Consider the following 24,027-nt stretch of genomic DNA (forward strand, 5'->3'; position numbering starts at 1 on the left):
GGCTAGAATCGTGAGAAATATTGTCAGATGCTGATAAATAACACAAAATATCAGTAGTATAAAGTCAAGGTACCGGGCAGGGACCTAATGGATCACCTAATCGTCATTTCAACCAGTCAGCCATAATGAACCTGCTTTCCAACTGGAAACCCACTGTGACAACGAATGCTCTAACAAAAAAACAAAAGACCACAGCTAGGCAACTGAATACAAAACACTGCAGTTTATGCCAAACAATTACAATTATCTCAATGTTATTAAAAATAAATAAAAAAGGAAAAGTACTAACATCTGTCGATATATAGAGATACAACTAACATCGTGCAAAGTTCCCAAAATGGGACCAAAGTGGGGTTTTGTCATGTGAAAATTTTATGCGAGTGACTGAAAGTGTGCCAGTTCAAGTAAAAGGCTAAGACAGAAAGCACGAGTCATGAGGCAAAGAATTATGTTCAAATGGTCTAGTAAAACAAGAAGTAAATAAGGCCCCCTTCCTGTCAAACAAAGGTTAATACCATGCCTATGCATCATTTTAATAAGCCCTTAAGCGACACACAGGAATGCAGCATCCTGCTGATTGTGGGATTCACCACTCAGGCGTGCTAAAAACAAAAACAAACACAACCAGAACAACTAGATAAAATGGATCCTTTTATACAGGTTAAAAGAATAGTTCAGAATTTGGGAAAAACATTGTTCCCATTCTTGCTGAGAGTTGTGAGCATCCAGTTTGTTTAAATTATCATAAAGAATTAATTTAAAATAATCTGGCTTATAACCCCCCTGTAAAACCAGAAAATATACAAACTCTAATGCTAAGGTAAGCTAACTGGTTACTGACTGTAGCTTCATATGTATCGTCAGACTGAAGAAGAAAAGTTCTGTCAATTTTCTCATCTAATTCTGCAAGAAACATACAAAATGTCCCACTCCTTCAATACTTTACAAGATGTCATCATCTTGAATTGTCTTCTCTCTCGTTAGATGTATAGTTTAAATGGTACTCTCTGAGCTCTAAAACCTACTTTAGAAAACCACAAAGAGTCTAACAATACAACATTCCAAACAAACTACAATTGTTTGGCCATAGGTGCACAAATAAAAAATGCGGTATAGAAAAGTAGCCACTGTCAGTATGAGAAAAATCTTACATTGATGTAACTACCCAAAAATATCAATGACATTTAAAATCACAGGTCCTTCAAAAGTATTACTCCCTCCTACAGCCCAAACTAAAAATGTCATCTGAACTTCATATGAACTCTTAGAATGGATGGATGGAGATCATCCTCTTCAAATCTCACACGCCAGGTTTCAATGTGCACTTTGAGTCAATCCCTAAAGTCACTGGAGCGGAGAAACAGAGGTCCTGTAGCCACCTTTTAATCAAAGCAGGTGAGCACAAACTCTACAAAGAGATGAAGTGGACTGAAGTGGTCCATGAGGCCCAGGGGCTACACTTTGTGCAGACTTTGCCAGAAAGACTTGCAGAGCAGTGTTAATACATCTCAATCACTGCTTCAGGGAGACCCAGCTTGGATTTACAAGACTCTTCTGCAGGCTCTCAAGCTGCCTTTCTGGCCCAAGTACAAGCTTATAAGACACCACCTGAAAAGTTAACTCAGAGCACTCTTGCAGAGAGACTGGAAGAAAAGGTTCCTCTATTTTTGGAGTGAACAGGTCATCCAAAATTGGGTGTTATATGGACAGGGCACTGTGCCAGGTTCCCAACCAGACAACACCCAGATCTCCTCTGAGCTAATTTCTGTGCTGTTTATGGCTGATTTGTTGCAGTACCTTTGATTCTGCAAAGCAGCTTTCCTCCTGCTGTGATGAGACCACCATCCGTAGGGCAACGAGTTGGCATGTCTGTTTCATGGTTTTGTGTATACAACTCTGGAGGCCTGAAAGTGCTGATGCTGACCACTCCCATACATGCTCATACCTGGCTCTGTGACAAACAGATATGTCATCCTGACTCTTCCCAGATGCAGCATATACTCAGACACTATCTTAACCACATCCATATGTCAATGCTGAGGACTGAGGCGGCGTTTCATTTACATTCTTGTGCTGCACTTGCACATTGAGATTTCCCTTTTTTCTACACAGAATAAAGTCTTTGGGCAGCATTGGGAATATAAAACAATCCTTTGATTGCACTTCAGCACACATTTGTAACCCCACTGCTCCTCCTCTTGGCCTACTTTGCCAACTGCTCTGACTTTCTAAGGAAAATAAAGGTTAAGTCAAAGAAGTATATAGGCAGCAAGAAAACAGGAAGTGCTCTAGAGATGTTCTGGAGGACACATTACTGGGGGGACAACATGAACCCCAAGTCTATTATCTCTTGAATAAACAAACATATGCATCCTCCCTAATATGCCGGCGGTTAATGTGTCTACCATTCAAAAGCATAAGTTCAATTACCAGCCGGGCAACGGCTCCCTGGGTGCTGTAGCTCTATTATGCAGGAAAACCAAGGCATTCCAGCTTTGTGTCTTTTGTCTATAATCCAGTTTAGTTTGAAATAAGTGGTTTAGCACAACCCCGTAGGAGGCATGAGGGCAGAGTTTTTTTTCTTCGCTTTTGTGTTTCAGGCGCAATCAGTTCAGAATTGAAACAATTTAGCCTTTATAAGGCAAGCGTGTGAATAAAATATCCTTGGAGATGAAATGCAAAACAGGCCAATTACTGAATCCCTATTTGTGCCTGTGCCTGTCTTTTTTCCCTCTACACTTTGATTAGGTTGAATTGACTGAGAAGAAAACTCAATCTAAAAAGTAAAAAAAAAAAAAAAAAACATCCGCTAGGGTGTTGTGAAAGAAGTGCTGTGGCAAAATAAAGTAGAAAGAGCTCCGAGAGAAATTTAATTAATTACTTTGGAGAAAGTACTCCATTCTCTGGGTACACACTGCCTTTTTTGCATAATTGGCTGATGCACAACATACCATTTTTCGAGAGCATTTTAAGAACAATCCATCACACGACACATCTAACTAGCCCATCAAACTGCAATACTATAACTGGCTCGCTCCAGCACCTCCGAGAAAATCCTGTGAAAGAAGAAGTGGCGTGTCTGACCTATCCCCTCCTCTACATCATTACTGAGATCAATTGTCTGCAGAGGGCCTTTCATCAAGATCCTGCTTCACATTGATGGACTTGTAATGGAAGTGAAAATGAGCTCAGGGTACCAATCAGAGTATAACCACCTTCAAAGCCTTTAGGAACAGATACACTCGCACACACTCATAAAAAAGCTTGAATTTGGTATGAACATTAGATCTCCTTAACAAGTCAGCATAAATCTTTCTACAGATTTTATGGATGGATGTATTCTCGGCTTGTGTCCTTTTTCCTTGACTGCTGGATCAACTAATCAAGCTTGTGGCTTGTGAAACCACAAATTCACCAGCTATCTTTGGTCCTTCTTATCAGCTGCAGCTGGTGTGTCCCCCTACTATGAGACAGCAAAGAACCTTTTGGTGTAAAAACCTGACTGTTTGCAGGCAAGACAAGATAAGACCCTGACTATTTTACTTCCTAACAACGTGTTAAGGATTACCACCAGCTGGCTGCTGTTTTTAAAATGTGATTAAGCTGATGTCTGACAATTTGCTCTCACACACATAATGTGTAAGTTGTTGCATTTTGTTTTGGCCAATTTAATGCAATAACAGAAAAAAATTGGGGGAATTATCTGGCTAAATCTAGAGACTGGGAAATGAGCTCTTTTGCTGTTTTTGCTGAGAGTTGGGTGAATAAAAGCCAGCAGACAGTTAGCTTAGCACAAAGACTGGGAACATAGGGAAACAGCTACCTTGGTTCTGTCAGAAAATTACACAAACTGCATGTCAGCATCTCTAAAGCTAATGAATTAACACGTTGTACACAGGTTAGGAAGTTATTGTCCAGCACATACACCTCCGTAAAAGTCTTTTTACCCCCTTTGTTTTTGAGGGATTAAACAAATGAGTTATTACGTGTTAACTGACCTTTAGAGGTTTGTGCTAAGGTAAGCTAATTACATAAGCACAAAGGTAACTTTCTGGAGTATTTGCTGGTTGCTTGGTTGCTTGGCAACATCATAGTAATGAAAAGACTAGAGGCTAGCTGCTTCATTCTTTGTGCTAAGCTATGCTTACTGGCTAGCTGCATATTTACACTTGGCAAGAAAGTGAATAAGCTTATTTCCCAAAATGTCTAACTTTAACTGTAAGTACTGTATGTAACACTGGGTTTATATAAACATAAAGCTGAAATGTGAAAATTTTATGAACACCCAACAAGTGTCTCTTAACAATTTTTCAAAGAATACTGTATGAACATCGGTTCTTGCAATCAGACCGTAATTCATCTCAAGGCACATGCAATAAAATCACATTCCTCAATTTGTCACAGAGCTTAGATAAGCTAAATCAGGCCTGTCATCACTTCAGGATAGATAACCCTCTATAAATGACTGTGTGTAGCTGCAGTGTATAGTTTACTTAAAGTCAAGTGGACAACTGCTGGATTGCTGGCTACATGGTGCGAAAGGTCATGGAGTCAAACTCCATAGCAGACCAGTCTTGCACTGCTCATGATCAAAGCTTTTAACCCATTTGAACCCATCAGAAAACCTACAGAGTCAGCTGGTCTGTCTGGCAGATAGACAGAGCACAAAGATGAGAGAGGATCTGCCTCAGAAACAGCAGGGCTCTGGAAAAAGGCCAGTGATGAGCAGGAATCAGTTGGAGATTAAAAAAACAGACTTTTATTGACTGTGAAACATTAAAGATAAGAGAATTAAAAACATGCAGCTTCCAGTGGTGAGGAAGATATGTTTAAGACCACAAAGGAAGTGGGAAAGAGACCAAAAAGGGCAACACACGACACAGGTTAAACTTCTAAGCTGAATGTGAAAAAGAACATTTTACTACTTTATATTTTACTACTTTATACTTTATTTATACTACTAAGTATTGTTGCCAATCTCAAAATGCCTACTGTGAAAAAACAACAGTTGGAATTCAACCATACATGGCAAAAGCAAATAAATCTGAGTAAGAAAATTTCCGACCAAAATGTCGTAAAACACGCCAGCTCATGGGTCAGATTTTATTAACCATAATCACTGAACCAACACGGGATCCATTTCTCTTGAAACTCAACATTCCAGCTCGTCTCACCCTGTCTCACTTTAGACACACTTATTTTAAATGTCCCAATCATGCTACAAAATGTCTTCTTTTCAAGCTGAAGCCAAATGATTCTTAAGGGTCAGAAAGGGTCTGCCTGTCGTGGAGCCATAATCAGAGTACATTTATTTTGTCGTTAGTGGCAATTAGACATCGATAGATTTATAACGGCATAGGAAAGATCTCATTTTGACGACCAGAGGGTGCCTCTGGAGGGAATTAAATCTGAACTTCTGGTTGAGTTTAAATGCAGAAATGTGTTATAGGTAGGCAGGATAAAGATGAAGAAGGGCCTGAGGAAAGGATACATGAACAGCTAATCAATGGAAAATCCTCCAGTTTGCCAGGTTCTCAGTGGTTCTCAATGGAAGAGCAACAAAACTTCTCAAAATATTTTCCAAAAGCCATGAGAATGTGTCCTCTTCGACTCAGGCATCAAACAGAAAACAAAATGCCCATTGACTCAAAGTGGTAAGAAAAATGCTCATTCCATTTTGTTTTCTGTTTTAAAAAAAAGAAGAAGATGTATCTCTCAGGTCATTCAGCCACATCAAGCTCTTGCATCACAATTCATTAAAGTAACTGAAACACACAAAAAATAAAACAACTCTAAATTCATCTTCATTAGTAGTCAATACAAACTAAAGTCATATTCGGAAAAGGCAAAAGCGTCCGGCAGAACAAACAATAGGAACATAATGACAACGGAAAACCAAAGTCAACTCAGAACCCTTAAGATTTCATAGGAGATATTTATTGAGTGAAACCACAGTAATGGTTTGAAAAATAAACTGAGTGTTCCTGATTTCTGGTCTTTCGTTTCCCATATTTATTTGTACTGCAAGGGCCAACTAGACTGTGCGACCACTACTGCAAATTTGCTGTGACAAGATGCTGATTCAAGCTCTACAGAGAGGGGTGAAATGTGGGTTGGAGGGAAGTGCTTTATGCTCCGTGCTGCTCGTGGACTCTCGGGGACTTCAGTGATAAACGGAAAAGAATATACAGAAAGAAAATAAATCAAAATTTACTGTTTCTGAGGCATGTTGCCAGTTGCATGTTGCCAGTTGTATCCAAACTAGATTAGCCCTGTCCTTGCATGGATTCCAAGTCATTACTATGCATTTGGGAGATCAGAACCACTGTATTGCAGGGTTTACAGAGGCAGTAAGCTTGCAGGATGCGCATGAAGGAGACACACAAAGCCAGAGCTAGGGTTTCAGGCTGAGCAGATATACTGTGAGAGGGATACTGGATGTAGAAAATTGTTCAGATTGCATTTTTTCTCTGAACCACTTTTTGAAAATAGCTCTCTGGTGTGTCACGTTACGGTTGACCACCACATCTCAGTGACAGCATGCCATTTGTTGCTGTTTACATTGGCTAGTAACAAGCACGAGAGGAGCTCAGCAAACATAAAAAGATGACTTGTGGTGTGGGATGATGACGAACAGCAGAAACAAGCGTTAACCATGAAGCAGTCAAGGTCAACATTCAGTCTGAGCTTGGTCATCAAATGATAACCACCAGTGGAATCTTAAATGTGTTTTCGAGGATAAATGAAAAGTAATCTGAAGATAGTTTGAGAGAGAGTGTGTCTTTTCCGGTCTATAATTCGATATTTTTACAATAAAAATGTATCAAATGTTGACCGATATGGGTTTTTTCAAATATTTAGACAGCAGGGTGGCTGGTGGGCATATATAATACTGATATAAAAACAAAGAAAATGAATGTGAAATTCCATTATTCCATACACATTACAGTAATATGTAATATGTTGATTTAGATGGACATTTAATTCTTGAAAAATACATGGTGTATAAGGGAGAGTGGATTACATTATGTCAGGTCATTAGTCAACTGCATTATTCTATACATTATAACTTAATATATATATAAAATATATATTTAACATTAACTAGTAACAGTTTTAGATTAGATTTGCTGTCATTTAGGATGTGAGAAATGTTAATAATGGTAACTATGAGTCATAGTACAGGGCTCCACCTTCCCAAAACTCTCAAGGGGAGCACTAACATTGTTTCACAGCAGCCACACTGACAGTGGTGCCTGCAGATGTGCCTGCAGAGTTTGATCAGTTTATCAGTCTTGTGAGCGCAGGCATTGGCCTAATAATTGTAAAAGATGATTATGTCATCATCGTGATGTGACTATGTTAATGTTGTTTTTTCTGCCGCCGAGTTAAAAGAGGAAAAGGTGCATTGAACAAATGCTAATGTCAACATGCTACCAATAAGAATCTTAATATCCACCAGGTATAACTAACTCAGAATACCAAAAGGGCACTGCTTAATTTGTAAAGCAATGGAGCAGTGATAGATCAGACTCATAAAATCTTCATAGAATCATAAAACTCTCTTCACTGAAGGACCTTGGAATTACTTTAATTTGTAGTTTTCAGCAAAGACAGTAAATCAAAACTGTCCACAGAGAAAGAAATATGAAGAGCACTCAAGAGGGAATGTCAGACCAAAAGAACTGATGAAAAGAAAACGAGAAACAGCCTGAAAGATCAAACAGAAAATCGAGAAACTGTTAACGGTGTGGGAGTATTCTGGACACGCCAGACATCTTTCTGTAGGTCTCCGAGCCTCCACGTCTCCATGCTGGCTTGAACTCACAGGCAAGGGCATGATAATTCAATTCTGCACCAGTATTCCCAGAGATTAACAATGAATCTGGGGATTGAGAGAAGAATTCCCAGATGTGTTGGCACAGATATCAAGCACCTGTATGTCTCCTTTTGGTAAAAACACTCAATCCCTCTGTAATAGGATGGTAAGATGTATCACAAAACCTTTTCTACAGCTAATCAATTCAATTCGTTCAACTCAACTCTACAAGGGATTTCACAGCCAAACTGTAAATGTGTATAAAACAACAACCTATATTATGTGTCTTAAAGAGAAGTTTTAGGGTAACATGTTGCTGCTCACAAAACCAAGGCTTGATCACACAGGATTTAATCTGAGTCTTAGTACTGCTGAAAGGTACTTTTACGGATCCTATTGTGGAGAAGGATTCTTTCCACAATTTGCATCCATGTTTACAACCGGTGAAATGTCCCGAGTGGCTTCGCTTTACCGCTGCGATAATCATTCCAGTGTGTCACAGAAGAGAAATTAGAATTGGGTGTGGGCCAGACTCCATTTAGTGCACACGGTTGACTGAGTGTTTAAGGACAAAAACTGCAACTCAGCAGCTAAACAAGAGAGACTGGAAAACAATTAGAGAGTACTGTAAGAGCTGGGGGGGTGGGGGGGTTCAGCTGAAGAGCAGCATTCAGTCTTTCAAGGCTGCACCAGCAAGCCCAACAGTGCTTAATCACAAAGGTTTTTGAAATTCAGTACATTGCAAGAGAGCTCCGTGGCTGCTCATTCATCACTTTGTTTTAATACTTGCTGTGATATATGAAAGAGCATATAATCTGAGAGCAGACCTAAAGTGACACTCTGGGTTGGACTGAGAAAGTGGATAAATAAAGAAGACATGTAAAGAAGGACCGAGTGGAAGAGAGTTTTGGAGTGGTTCGGGACTGAATCCAAAGACAGACCCATCTGTTCACAGATTTATTATTTAAAACTGTCTTCTTTGTCTTCATGTCACAGAAGAAACACTTTCTTGATTACAAAATCCTGTCCGGATTTAGTGGATACATTTTAAAAAGCACAAACTGTCTGTCCCTACAACAGGAATTAAAATGAGTCCCGTATCTACTTTTGTTATAGACTTTTTCTTACTTTTTATAACATCAAAAATCCCCAATACATTCTGCCTATAGTTACAGTTATAACTGTTATTTAAATGGCTTTTTCACCCAAATTTTTTCTTGCATTTTATTAACATTTTCACAGGAAGAACAAGAGAAGGAACACCAAATGAGAGAGGAAAATGAAAACGATAGTAGACTAATCAAATGAATAATTAATGTACTTTAAATTAGTGTGGCCAGCCAGGTATATATTTGCATACATAAATACATACACATGGCATAAGGCTGCAACTCATGACCTTTTAGAAATTAAGACACATTACTCCAAACATTTGTGACCAAATCTTTGTTACTTTTTATCACAGCAAGGCAGCAAATATTGTTCATCAAAGTATAATGTTCTTTACATGATCGTATCTTGCCTTGATTTAATTTCTAAGGTGTTACTTGAGAGGTGACCACAACCGAAAAAAATAAATAAATACATTTCCCCAAAATTTTATTTTTCTTAGGGAAGAAACTGCAACATAACTTTATATCAAACCAATAATACTAAACGTATATTCTTTCAGGTTTGGCAGCACTATAAGCAAGGTGGCACACCTTAACACTTTAACAGCAGGGAAACTCTGAATATACTACACTTAAATACTGATTGAATGTCCAAAGCCATTACTGAAGAAATAAATAAAAATGGGCCACTGCAGGGTGCACACATAGAGTCATAGAGAGTAACCTCTATGACTGATTGATATCCTATGATTGATATCCTATGATGAATAAATGGCTATAACACCAGCTTTGTAAATGGGTCTTTCCCTAGTCTGTGTTTCCTAAAATAGAGCATTCAGTGGCTGACGGTTCATATGGAGCAACAGTCTATCTGACAGAAGCACAGACGGCTGAAAATGTCTACAGCAGACTAGCTCTTTCTCTCTCCCTCTGTCCCCTGGCTGCCCCATCTCTGCCTCCTCTTCAACACATTTTTGCTCTGTTTCTTTCACACACGCTCTGTTTCTCTTCAGGTCTCTTCCTCAGTGCTGAGAGCGCCCACGGTGATGATGGGTCCTCTGCTGGAAAATGCAGCGGTTCTTTGTAGCAGCATGCACAAGGGGGATTTCTGCAGGGACCAAACTTATTTAGGTAACAGACTGGACCACTCTGCCTTCAGGAGCCTTTTTGTGCATATTACAGGATGTGAGATGAGATGATGCAGCAGGGAAATTGCAGATAGCCCTACATTTGTTTCCCTTTCCATTGTTTGTTGAAAGTGGCCGTTTGCCCATTCCACATCTGAATGATTTAATTCTCTTATCCATCTAAAAGAGTTTGGCAGCAGTTTACAGTTTATTGGATATCTTGTTTTGCTTGTTTTGATTAGGATTCCTAAATGCCATATTAACTATATTAAGCACACAAAGAAGAGAGTAATGTAAACCTATCATAAGGCTTTGTTACAGTTTTTATATTCATCTTTTTGTTGAGTTTTAGATAACAATAACTCACAAAATGTATAAAAACTAATTGAGTTTGTGAACAACTGTTACTTTGCACTGTGTGTAAAATTATGTACATTATTAAACTGTATTGTTTCAAATGAAATACTCTATTTAAACTCAAAGGAGTAAGAAATTCAATTCATTCAAACAGGAAAAGAAATAAGAAATACACATTTATTCTGAAATTACACAACATGTCTACATGAGGCTTTCTCTCATCTTTTCCTTTTGCTGGTACAGTAGCTGGAAGTCTCAAGTAATGCAGTTCTGGCTGACTGATTTTACATGCCAGTTTATTTGCTGAGACCATAAAAAAGAGCCATAAATAGGAACTATGGTCAGCAACTGAAACAAAGGCCCAAACTATATTTCACTTGTGTTGAAGTTCTAAACTATAATTTGCAAAACTTTAAATGTAAAATATCAATTGACCTTAGAATATACTGGAAGAGTAACTCTCAGGACTGCCCACAAAAGAAAAATACAATGAAAGCATGTCTCAGTTAATTAAAATGAGGTGAACATATTTGTATGAACATATTATATTTGAACTTATTGTGATTCTGCAATTTGCTGTAATACTTCTGGGTGAATCAATTATCCCTTGTGAGAGTTTAATGATTTTGAAAAACAGACAAACCATTAGTCTGCATGCATCCATTAGAACGATACTGCAGGACACTGGTGCTATGGGACATTCCTTTCCAGGACTGAGGTCTTACATAACACGCCACTATTGATTCACAGACATGGTGGCTATAAAAAGAACAGGGCATGCAATCATTGTCAGCGAGAAGCGAAGCAAGGGGAATATTTCAAGCCTCATGCTGTATTTCATATTTAGTTTTTCATACCAACACAAAGCTTTGTTTTAGGGTGTTTTTATTCGTTCTCTCATTTCCATCTTCTCACAGCGGGCAAAGTCAGGGTCACAGTGCTGGCTGTCGCTGGCACCCTGCCTGTCAGGTTCACTTATGCCTGATGAACAGTAGGCTGAAGAGAACCCAGCTCAAGTCACTTTCTATCACTGTGGCTGCACTTGCCTCATTTTACCCAAAAACAAAGACATTCAGACCTGCTCAACCATGTGTTTGGAATGCATTCACTGTTACTCTGCTACATGTGCTGTTCTTCAGAATGAAAGAAGTGACAGCATCTTGCATATACAGTATCAAACCTAATTTTAAAGGAATAGTTTGCCATTTTTAGTTATATGCATATTGGCTTTCTTGCTGAGAGTAAGATCACGCTCTTAAAGCTGTTGGACACAGTTAGCTTAGTTTAGCTTGGAATAAAGACTAGAAATATGGCCTGGCTCTGTCCAAAGGGCAACAAAATTGGCCAACTAGCAACTCTAAATGTCACAAATTACCAAATATACATCTCAATCCTAAGAATGAAGAAAAACATCTTATGGTTTTACGGAAGGTTATGTTCAGGATATTTTCATGGCTGGGTACAGTGACTTCCTGGAGTCTCCACTGATAAAATTGAATTGAATTGAATTGAATTGATGGTCTGACAAGCTCACAATGAGTAGCTATTTCCCCGTTTGCACTCTTTGTGTTAAGCTAAGCTATTTAGCTTTAGCTTCATATTTACTATACAAATATGAGAGTGGTATCAATCTTTCCACCTACCTCTACACAAGAAAGCAAATAAGCCTATTTCTCAAGATGTCGAACTACATCAAACCTTTGTGCGTTACCTTTGGGTTTTCTATAAATGTGTTTCCATTATGCATGCTTTCAACTGCCCATCTCCATATCCAGACCAGAAGCATTCTTGTGTATCCCCATGCGAGAGGCAGGTGGGAGAGGGCAGGGGGCACTAGCTGAGCCCACCAGGCCCAATCCATCACACAGTGACAGGAGCCATTAGAGCATGGATGAGCATCTGTGGTGCCCCAGGTAAGAATGTATTGGCTGGGCTGGGCTCCTTCTACCTCGTCTAATACAAAGAAAGGGTATGTATGTATGTCATATTTTGTATTCAAGGTCTATAGCTCATACAAAAGCACACACCTCGGCATGTAAACATTCACTGCACACACACACACACAGGGACCTCCCATCTCACATCTGCCCTCCTCCATATCTGACATCACTGAGGTCAGCCCTCGCCAACCTCACCAGCTCCTCGACTCCTGAGCGCAGGTAAACTCTGTCACCCTCCAGGCACATAACACACACACGCCGTAAGCAGTGACCTTGTGCTAATAGCCAAAGTGTGAACAGAAAACGGGAGGTGTGAAAAGATAAAGTATGTAAGCTTGACATTCACTAAGGGCCAGCTGGGTCTCGTCCCAGATTTATAAATCATTTTCCAGCGTCTGCGTCGTCGGATGCTGGACGTGAACAAAGCAGAATGTCTCAAGTTTCTCTGAAGATATAATTGAACCCTTGTGTACTCAGGAGCTCTGATGTATACAGCACTGACATGACATCACCGAGATAATTCCTCTTTATCCAGTTTACACTTTCAAAGCATCAGATTTCTGTATTGTGTTTTCAAAGGGTTGTTCTCGTCATGGTCATGTCAAGAGACTCAGCCCCTCGGGGACTGTGGCTCTACCTGTGTGTTATTGTCTCTCCAGTATGAAAAGAACTCACTTTCATTTTCTCTTGCTCTCGCTGGTTTGAAAAATGTCTTCATTCAAACAAAAGAACAATGGATCCTCATGATGGAACAAAGCAGCACATCAAAAGACTACAACTGGAGTGAAGATGTTTACATTGAATTATAGGGTTAAACAGGTTGTTTTTTTTTTCTTTGCTAGAGCTTTTGTTCAGGCCAATTTGAGTTTTTCAATTGTCCAACCATTTATTTTATTGGTCAACTAACAAAGAAAGAACAACAAGTCCTCAAGACAGACAATTTATTTCATTATGGTATGGAATAAACACAGTGAGATCACATTAAAAAGCATTCCTTCCTCTACTAAATTAGGAGCTCCAATTGTGTTTCACTATCTCTTATTGAAAATGAGCCTATTAACTAATAGTGTGCAGGAAACAGTCTCGTAAAAAGCACGTTTTTCCACATAAATTGTGGTTACACCACACACTCACTCTATTGCCAACTATGTTACATTTGAATGCTATAAACTCATTGCCTGGGAGTAGCTCAATGCATAAGAACACATGGCCATAAATGCTTTAATCAGGCACAAAGGCAACTGGAGAATATCACCACTGTAAAGGTCAGCTTGAATAAACAATTTAATGACAGGGTTTTTTTTTCCACTTTTGAAGACAAGTCTTGGAAAGAACTAATTAGAACACACTGTAAGCTGTAGACTTACACTGGCACCGGTTATCAACACTGTAAGTGCTAGTGGGTTCAACACCAAACATACATACTAATGACTAGAAGGAGGACGAGGAGGGGGGTAACCGTTGTTGAAAGGTATATAAGAGATGAAAAGTAAAATATTGCCAATAAATACAGGCATATTCAGTAATAAAGAGATGTTTTGTATGTATATATTCATAAAAAAACGTATTTTAAAAGTGCGGATGCTTACTTGGATTTATTTAAATAGCACTCTGTTTTCCTTGAAAAGGTCACTCTAGCATGCAAAGGTTGCACCAGATCTCTTCTTTACCCACAGTTTGGATGCCAGAGGATGCCAAGAGCTTTGACTCCAGCATCACCCTTAACCCAACATGTGCTTATTCAATTACTGTCTGGGCACTATTGTTTTCCTCTCAACATCTGTGTTTTCTCTTTGATTCTTTCAGCCAGAGAAGTGGCTGCACAGCTAACATGAACACAGGCAGAAGTAACACTAAACTTGTATTTTTTACGCTTTACACTCTAAAGTGTGGCTAATGTTTAATATTCACAGAATCTACTGGAGAATAGAAAGTTGGCAAGTGTTTGTCTAATCCTTTTAAGGATTTTGTATTACCCAGGGACAATTTAATTTGATGAATGGAAGAAATGGATCCTGTAAGCTCTGAAGCTAACATTACACAGACACACAACACATGCACAGTACACAAACGAATTATAGTCTATTGAAATTGACAATATGTTCTGACCTAATTTAAATACTTTGTGCTTTAATGTAAGATGTCTCTATTGCTCTGAATGTGCTATAATCCTTAAAGAAAAGCTATTCTAGGTTTGTTTTTACATATGGTTAATTTTAGCACGATTCTCCTGTTCCAAGATGTTATGCAACATATAAACAATAAATCATGATAATATCCATGCATTACCGCCTCCCTCTGATTTGTATGCAGAGAATCTACAGTTAAAGTCTTGATGAAATGAGTTATGAACCTACATGGAATTACAGTGAAGCGCTCAGTCTCGACTGCCTTCAACCTTCAAACCGCACACAGAAGCCGTAATGACACAATGGGAGATTTGCAGCAGATATAAAACTGTAATGTAATTGACTGTGTGCCACAATCAGATAAGCAGGCCCATTTCACTATTTCCAACATCAAATGTCAAATGACTGCAGCTGAGTGGAGAGCTCAGTGATAAAACACTGCCGGCCCATTATGACCTGTCAGTCACGCAACAAGGCGGGTTCTTTAGTCCGACTGAAGGATGGGTTTTACATACTCAAACAAGGAAAAAAGCTGTGACACAGTGACAGTTCCTTTTTCAGGCTTTAATGCCTCGTTTCCCTCTTATCACCTGACATTAATGTTACAATGCTGCTTTCCCATTCTTCAGTTTGGGGAGTTAGCAACCAGGTTTTCAGCACCTGATAAATCTCAAGCCCTAACTTGAGGGAGGGAACTGTATTTATCTTCACTGTGATCATTTTCAGCTCTGTACACAACTAATGTGCATGCAGGCAGTTGGTTGGAGGCTCAACTCGCCCTGAGGAATAACTCCCTTTGCTTATCATCCGTCAAAGTGGCTGCCTCTTTCCACAGAGACGGAGAGAGACGAATGAACACGCTGCTGTAGTAGACTGTTTTCCATGAGAATAACAGATCAGGTCACAATACTCACACATATGAATCTACGATCATAGAGCAGCATATTACATTACAGGCAGACTGTATGAAAGAAACCTCCCAAGTTAACGTGGTTGAAAAGATGATGACAGTTCTCTGTGCTTCCTTTTATGTTGTCTGTGGTGCGACTAAATGACACGCTACGATAATGACAATTGTCAGCTCAAAGTTGCACGTTAGGCTTCTCTCAACAGAATGAAACAGTTAGTTGTTTTGCAGGGTTTTCGATAAAACGCCTGACAACTCATGGACTCCTTATTTGCCTCTTCAATACAAAGAAACCCGCTGTTAGCGAGCTGTAACCTCACTCTTCCCCTTTGCTGCAAAAAAGGGATTTCTCTGTTCAGATTCTATCCAGTGTGTTAGTTTGTCTTTAGACTAGTATTATGTTGTTTTAACTGGATAACCCAAGACAATGAATAGATTTCAGCATGTACAAAAGAAGCTGCCAGAGCCTCAACCGAAACGAGTAAAAAAAGAGCACATCACACCCATTTTAGCAACTGTACTAGCACCCTGTCTCTTTTAGAATCAATTTTAATATTTTATTACTATTTTACAAGACTTTGGAATGCTTTTATGTTGTTTCTTGTTGCTTCACTTATTTTACTCAAATATTTTACTCTGTACTCTGTTTCATTGTATTTAAAATTATTAGCAAATGTATAATCTTCTAAATCTAAATATTTGAAACATTTTTACCCCGATTTTATGTAAAAGCACTTTAGATAAAATTTATGTATGAAATGTGCACTAATTTATTATTCTCACGACTGAAAAGAAATAATATTTTTACCCTTATCAACCTTGGAAACAAAGAACTCTCGAATTGCTAAGCTACACTGGATGTGCCGTGCTGTAGCAGTAACACATCTGCCCCTGGAGAAGCCCGCCAAGTTAGTTAACCACCATGGCAAACCATGAAAGAAATCTGTAGGGCTCGCTCCATGACAGAAGTGTAACTAGCTGCCAGTCCATTTTTTTTCCCAAAGACAATTGGATCCACAGGCTTTGTGGATTTTCAGTCAAAAAGTTGAAAAACTGTCAGCTATGAGGCATCATCTCCTTCAGCCCCTTTGGCCCTGTTTCCTCTCTAGTCTAGCCATGCCTGACAAGCCATTAGAAGGCCTGTCTGACTGCGGCAATGGATGGGCCATACTCCAGAGGACACGGAGTCAGATAAGGCTTAAATCATGAGAGGACAGCATATAGAAGACGGCAGCAGAGGCCCTCACTCTTCACTTCCACACTATGCTAAGCAATAAAAGGGAGAGGCTAGATTTACTCTCCAATTAACCATTTTCTCTCTTTAATTTCTCTCCTAGTTTATGTCTTTGTTCTTGCTCACCTCTGTCCTTCCTTGCCACATAACAAGTGTTTCTTTTTTGCTGGGGCATGCCGGATAGCCACCCTCTCATTGGCTGCTCTGGAGCCCTTTTGTCACGTTTGCGCACATGTCTTGCTGAATTTTTTATGATGGGTAGAGAGTCACGAATGTCACATTGACTAGACAGCAAACTGTAAATACTTCTGACAGGAGCTGTTGGGGAAAAGGCTACCTAATGGCTGAATGGTTCAAAAGCGACAAGAACATATAAAATGGCCATCCTTTTTTATCTCAGCTATGTTTTCATCTTCTTCTCTTTCTTTCTCTCGCCGTGTGTGACGTAAATATACAAGCAAACATAGGTGACACACACACACACAACCTCATAAAACACACATATAGGGAGGAAAACTCCAGACACACTTGTTCGGTATTCATGTGCAACATGTGGCAAACAGCTTCATCATTAGGTTTCATAAAGACATCATCCATTTTAAAATAATTAACACTAATGGACCTAGGAGTAATTAGCTATTCACTCTCACATTTGGTTTGGTTTAACTGACTTCTTATTGGTTAAATTGGTTCTTAATTTAGATATTTAGGATTTAGTTTCTCCCGAGAGAAGAAAACAATGTATGTGACTGTTTAAGGTGGAGCCACATGAAGAGACAAATTTGGATTCAAACAGTCAGGACATAAAATGTGTAACGAACCAGTTTTGTGTGGGTTTTGGGCATTACAATAATTTTATTTTAGTTTATTCCAGAGGCTGAACAGGGTAATGGTAATAATAATTAAAATTTAAGTGGTAAAACTCCCTCCTACTGATTACTATAATGATTCTTCATTACCATAACAATATTCATCATTCTCATCAGTTACATTCATCTCAGATCACCCATACATGCATTCATAAATATACACGGGTATGGGCTGTAAAACCTAATTTTTTGTGCCTTCTGCAAGGACGCAGAAAAAAATATTCTGTTTGCTTTCCTTTCCCAACATGTGTGTTTCCTTGCATTTAATGGAAAGCACAACAATCTGGCCTGAATGACACAGCTGTGCATACATTGGCAAATGTTTTTTAAATCACATTGTGATGAAAAGCAAACAAAACACACACATATAGTGCACACACAGGCAACACATACCTATATCAACTTTCCACTGCTGTTTGCCAGATTCTTGCGAGTCAGGGAGCGGGTGCAGGAAATCAGATACAAAAAGTAGCACCACGGGGTGAGAACAAACTGTTTACCTTGTAGAGGAGCATGATGACCTGTCGCAATTTGAGCCTGTGGAAAACGCAGACGTCATACAGCGCCGATATAGCCAGGACGGTCACTCCGAGCTCCTTCCACAGCATGCTGCATGCAGCACAGATCAGGCTGCCCAAGAACCAGGCCATGAGCCGCCAGGGCCCAGCCTGGCCCCGCAGCTTACAGTGACGTATGTAGCACAGCAGGGACAGCAAGAAGAACAGGGCGGCACCTTCATCAGCCCGTCCGACGACGCCCGCCACCGCCTCGGTGTGGATGGGATGAGAAGCGAAGAGCAGGCCGGCCAGCAGGCTCCACAGGCCTCCTCCAAGCAGCAGGCGAGCTAGGGAGGTAAACAGGCCTGTCACAGCACCGTGGACGGCCACATTAACCAGGTGGTAACCCCAAGGCTCCAGCCCACCCACAGCGTGGTTGAGGCGGAAGGAGAGGGTGCAGAGGGGCCGGTAAGACTTATGGCTGCCACTGTGCGTGAGTAAGGTGCCCCAGAAGTCATCATAGAAGATGTTTGTCCAGGGGGTCTCTGGAAGCAGGTCCTGATTAGTCTTGATTGCACGGCTGTAACGAGAAAATGAAAAGATTAGAGGAGGACTTCTGGGTACAGAAAACATGATGTATACTGTAGGTGTACAGATAAAATGTATATTTGATGTAGCATTGAATGCTGACATTTCTGTCTGTTCAATTAAAGTCGAACTGCCTCCTGCCTGACCACTTTACAGCCCTGCTACATTCAATAAAAAGTGCTCCATCAGACACAGTGTTTATGGCACAGTACACTGCAGATTTTCTGAGGAGGATGCTCAGCTATTCTTTACCAGTGCGCACTAAGCAGAAAATATAGGTTGCTACGAAATAAAACTTTGCATTTGCTTACAGCTTCACCCTGAGAGTGTGGTCATGTGGCATTCACAAACAGAAAATCAGAGGGTGAGCTTGAAGCTCTGGGCAGCTCTGCCACCACAGCCACAGCTCTTACAGCTGTGGACTGGGGATTAAGCAAGAACGCCACACCCTTTACCACAATCAAACACTGGCACGCAGTAGGGGAACGCCATGTTGGCAAAATGCAGCTCGGAGAGAAGGCGACCTGTGGTGACGATCGACATGGCAGCTCAGTGCAGGGGACGATGCAGCAGTGGTGTAAAATGGAGTGTCATGTCCATGCTTAAGGACATTTGTAAACACCAAATGTGTACTTTTAGCCTGTCTTGGCAGGCAGGCCACTAAGTAAGGGGCCAGTTTGACTTCCCCTCAATCAGGGATGAACCTGCGTGACCTAACCTAATGATGCAACATCAGCCACAAGCTGTGTGTGTCAGTGGCTGGGGGCGGGGGCGGGAGGGGCAGCCAGCAGGGGTCAAGAGAGGAAAAAAAGGAAGGCACGTTTCTCTCTTCAGGAGTGTTAAATGTTTTTCCAATCATTTCTGCCAGGTTACGAGATGTCTGAGAGAGCCTCTGCTGCTTTCACTGGGATATGGTAATGCTGATGATTTGAAGGCAACAGAATGAGCCTCTGCAGGGAGAACCCGGTTGGCAATAGCACAACAGAGGTGTTGTAATTAAAGGCGTGATAGATGGGACATGTTAGTGATAACAAGCCAAGCACACCGGGTTGTAATGTGTCCTCACGGCAGCCACAATTAACGCACTCAATTTGTTCAAAGAGAGATGGGTGGAGAAAAGGTGGGAGGGAGACAGAGACAATACCAGAAAAGAAGTAAATTATTCTTTTTTATCTGTGAATAAATATGTGAGGAAAATGAACAAACCAGAAAAGCAGTCAACTTAAGAGTAATAAACAGCTTCCTCTGCTGTTCTGAAGGTCTTAAGAATAACACTTTACTTTGGCAGCTGACACCTCTCAGTACCAGAAAGCTCATGGGGAGTTTGGTGGGGTGCAGTGGGGATTGCAGCATTCATCAAATCACAAAATGAATTGGCTCTCTCTGAGAAGGGGGGGCACACATAGCTCATCTTATGGTGGATCTAAGGGAAATAAATACTACCTGGCCTCAGGAGGTTGGAAGGGCCATACAAATATTCAGCTGGGATATAATAGAAATGCCTTGGATGTCAGCGCACAGATGATTGGGTTTCTCTAGCCTCTCTAGTCAGGCCGACGGAAGCTCCACCCTCCACCAGCAGGCTTAAGAGTCGGTAGCCCAGTTCTCCACTTCATGACTCAGATATGCCAGTTTATTTTCTCTGGCCCATTTGTCAAGTGAGATCTTCATTCCACCGCAAGATGCTCACATAAGAGGCATTATGGTTCAATTACATCTCAAAGCCATTTTGGAGACAAGTGTGCTCTTTTTCCATTGCACAGAGTGGTGGAGCCAGTGGGGCCAGATACATTATATATTGCCTCAAACCACACCAGATTTTTCTGGCAGCACAGCACAGACAAAAGCCAGTGCCAGTCACTCAAAAGCCCACTGCGTTTACAGCCTTGGCTTCCTGAGTCTCCTGCTTTTATGTCACAGAGGCAGGCAAGCACCTAGCGTACTGTGGTTGACAAGCAGAGAATCGAGGAACGCAGAGACAGACGGGGGTGTAACCTCTTAACCCACTCTGTAACAACTACTCTGAGCGGATGAATGGGATACACCCACATCTGATTTTACACATTTGCATCACAGTCCAACTAGTCATGGTCAGTCTTCCCAATCTATGACAAATCATTAATCCAGTGAAGGTCTTCAGACCCCATCATCAGACCTTCTACAAGGGAAGAGGCCAGCTGGAGAGGTAGATTGAGTTTCTGCGGCTGGCCGGGCCTTTTTCTCAGTAGAGCTGGCGGCAGGGAGGACCTCTCCGTGCACTGCAAACCTTTTCCAGCCGGGAGCACATTCCTCGCCCAACCGCGAGCCTGTACGCCGACTCCCAGAGGAACGGAGGAATCATGTGGCCCCTAACAGGAGAAGCCCCTGAAAAACTTTTCTACCTCCCATTACTCTGTCTCGAGCATCTACTTCTTGCTGCTGACCTCAATTCTTCAACAACTTGTCTGGCTCTCGATCATGTGCCTCAATCTGTTTGCTAGTCACACTGCAGACTGAAACAGGGGGTGAAGTCAGAAACTTAAGTTTTGTCCTTGTTTGGAATTTATTATGTGAGCAAAGTCTTTGATTATTTAAGTAAATGCTCGTTTACTTATGTAAATACAGTACGGATAATGCTATGTAAGCTTTCTGTGCCGATGCATTACACTGTACACAATAACACTAATTGGAATAACTGGGGTGAACCCAGGGACCAAAGAAATGTTAACAGCATTTCCTCAACTCAATATTTTTGAAAGTGTTACATGACTTTACCAAAACAAAGACGTGTGATACCGCTGTGGCTCATATCAAAGGCCTGACTAACTCTCCTCACAGCTTCACAAAAAGATCACTTTCACTCCAACACCACTTCAGAAAGCACAGACAGGACTATGTAAATAGCTAATTTCCTCTACCATGCAGAGACTATTCCCAGTTTGTCTAAATGTCTAAATGATTTCTTATTCATGAACAAATTATTAGTTTTTCATTTAGACTAAAACCATCAGACAAGGCTCTTGTCTGATGATTTTAGTCTATGCTATTTTACATTTGCATAAATGTATCATTTGCATAAAAAGCGTCTAACCAACGACAATTGCTGACCATGTAATTATAAACTCAGAGTAAAACAATTTCCTACATGGGCGTACCCCAAACCCTTTCTGCTGAGTTCAAAAGCATTTCCATGAAAAATGCTCCTGCTATCTCCTTATCTCCTTAGCTGAGAAATAATCATGTGAGAGCTAACCTCTTTTCCCCTGGAACAGTTTCACTCATAATGTGAATGCACCAGCAAGGTGGAGAAAAATAGGCAGGCTCAGTGAATACAGGATCCCACACAAAGAGGCTATCTAAAATTGAAGATTGATTGGCTTTTCCATGCAGTCTAAGCAGTGGGCGCACACGCAGGAGATGAGACTGGATATTAGAAAGGAGATTGAAAACCAAGGACATGTCATCAGGTTTTTCCCTTTACAACTACTCAATGAATTTGAGATGAAGCTTTGAGTGAAAAAAGAGCTGTATGACCAGAATAAAACCTTTGTAAAAACCCTCCAAAGCCTGAAGGACCGTACATAAAAAAAAAGGTAAACTATTCTCACCAAAGAATGCATATGCTGGTCATCTGTCTGTAAATCACACAGGGACAAAGCTTCATTTCAAAGTGAGAGACACTTTGTGTGGCTGAAAATATCTGGACAAGGACATTTGACATGTAAACAAATGACCCCATTGTTCCTCTTTTTATAGCATTCATAGCAATCTCCTATTTGAGATCCTTGTTTGAGAATACAAGACAATGTAAGCTAAAGTTAAATTAACACATCAACGCTTGGAGCGGGAGGGTGAGGCGAGGGGGTCGTAGTCTGTAACTACACTGTTAGATACCACTAAATGCTACACATTGGACCTCCTTTAGAAAGAGTTAAATGAGAAGATCAATACCACTCTCAGGGTCTGTCGGCTCAATATGAATATGAACCTTACCTTAGCTTAGCATAGACTCTTGAAACAGGGGGAAACAGTTAGCATGGTTCATATAAGAAAAGCGGCATACCTAAAGCTCACTAATTAGCACACTACATTAATCTGTACAAAAACAGAAGTGTAAAAATATATCTCTATCACAAAAGAAAGGAAAGCATAATTCTCTCAAATTCTGTGCATGGGGTTTCACCAGAGCACACTTGGAGGAACAAGCAAACAATTAAATATCAATCGTAAGCCAATTGTTTTTTTAAAAGAATAACAAGACAAATTATGCCTTAAGATCCTTAAAAGAAATAATAAAAAAATCCAGTCACAGATGAACAAAAGATGACAAGAGGAAACCACTTAATGATAGTCATACTGATTCCACAGCGGGTGACAAAAGTACAGACAAACTAGTGCCCAGTTTAGATATCGAACCACTGAAGAGAAAGTCAGCCCTTTAAAATACAAGTCATATAAAGATTTCCATTTGTGACAGCATGTGAAAAGAAAATGAACTCTGGTGGGATTTTGGGGAAAGTGATCGAAGGTCTGCCAACTATATGTCATCACCCAGCTTCAATATCTGAAAGAGGCACAGTGGTATTTTTAGACTGCCCACAGAGACACCGGGGTAGCCCGCTCAGTGCTGTTTCCGGCAGGCTCTTTTGTCTAATGTTTCTTCCCATGGGCATGCTAGCAGGTCATTAACGACATACCTCCACTGCACTTATGCTACCTAATATATAAAATAAGTATTTTCCTATGGCCAATAGTATTCAATTTGTTCTCTTTCCTAAAATGCTGTATAACCAAGAAAAACTATTAAAAATGCCTTGACAACATAATTTCAATTCAGACTATTTAACATATAACATATTTCTGCTCTCAAATCTCTTTATGAAATGAAAGATAAATAACGTCCTATTTTGTGCCTTTAGGGTGCTGTGATTAATATATTCAGTGGCATCCAAAAAGCAATCCAACTCTCCAAAACCTCATTTGAATACATCAATTATTAATATAGACAGTGATGGAGATGAAATGCATAAAGATTAGGGAGGTGGGATAATTTGCCAAATGAGAGGGGGAAAATTGCTATTTTGGGGCATTGTTACACACAGCTTCTTAAAACACAGGGATATGGATGATACCCGCAAGCCACTGGCTATAAACACCAAACAAGATAAATGTAATCAAGCATTAACATTTTAAGACTAGCTCAGCCAGGGAGAAAAAAAAGCACCTGGGTCCCATTCAGCACGGAGAAAAAGTCCAAATTTGTTTTGGCTTGCATTCAGAACTCTCCATATCTTCAGGCTAAAATGTAATTAATAACTTCAGTATCAAAGTGTCACTGAATGTTGTTGAATGATATTTAAGCTTTAACAAGAGGGCAGCGCAGTGAATGAAAGATGAGGAAGCCTAGAGAGGACAAACGGAGAAAGCAAATGTGGGGGAGCTCACTGTAGCCAACACACCACCACTGAA

General features: G+C 40.3%; 1 protein-coding gene across 1 annotated transcript in view; it reads right to left on the bottom strand.

The window, feature by feature from the left end:
- The window catches only part of tmtc2b (transmembrane O-mannosyltransferase targeting cadherins 2b), a 92,956-nt gene that overhangs the window by 33,326 nt on the left and 35,603 nt on the right, over positions 1-24,027 (bottom strand). The window contains exon 2 of the mRNA XM_035665849.1: positions 17,995-18,571. Coding sequence (XP_035521742.1) covers positions 17,995-18,571 — 577 coding nt within the window. The remainder of the gene's footprint in view (positions 1-17,994; positions 18,572-24,027) is intronic.

This window comes from Morone saxatilis, unplaced genomic scaffold, assembly GCF_004916995.1.
Source record: "Morone saxatilis isolate NCDOM2014 unplaced genomic scaffold, NCSU_SB_2.0 Contig2, whole genome shotgun sequence".
NCBI classification, from domain to species: Eukaryota; Metazoa; Chordata; class Actinopteri; family Moronidae; genus Morone; species Morone saxatilis.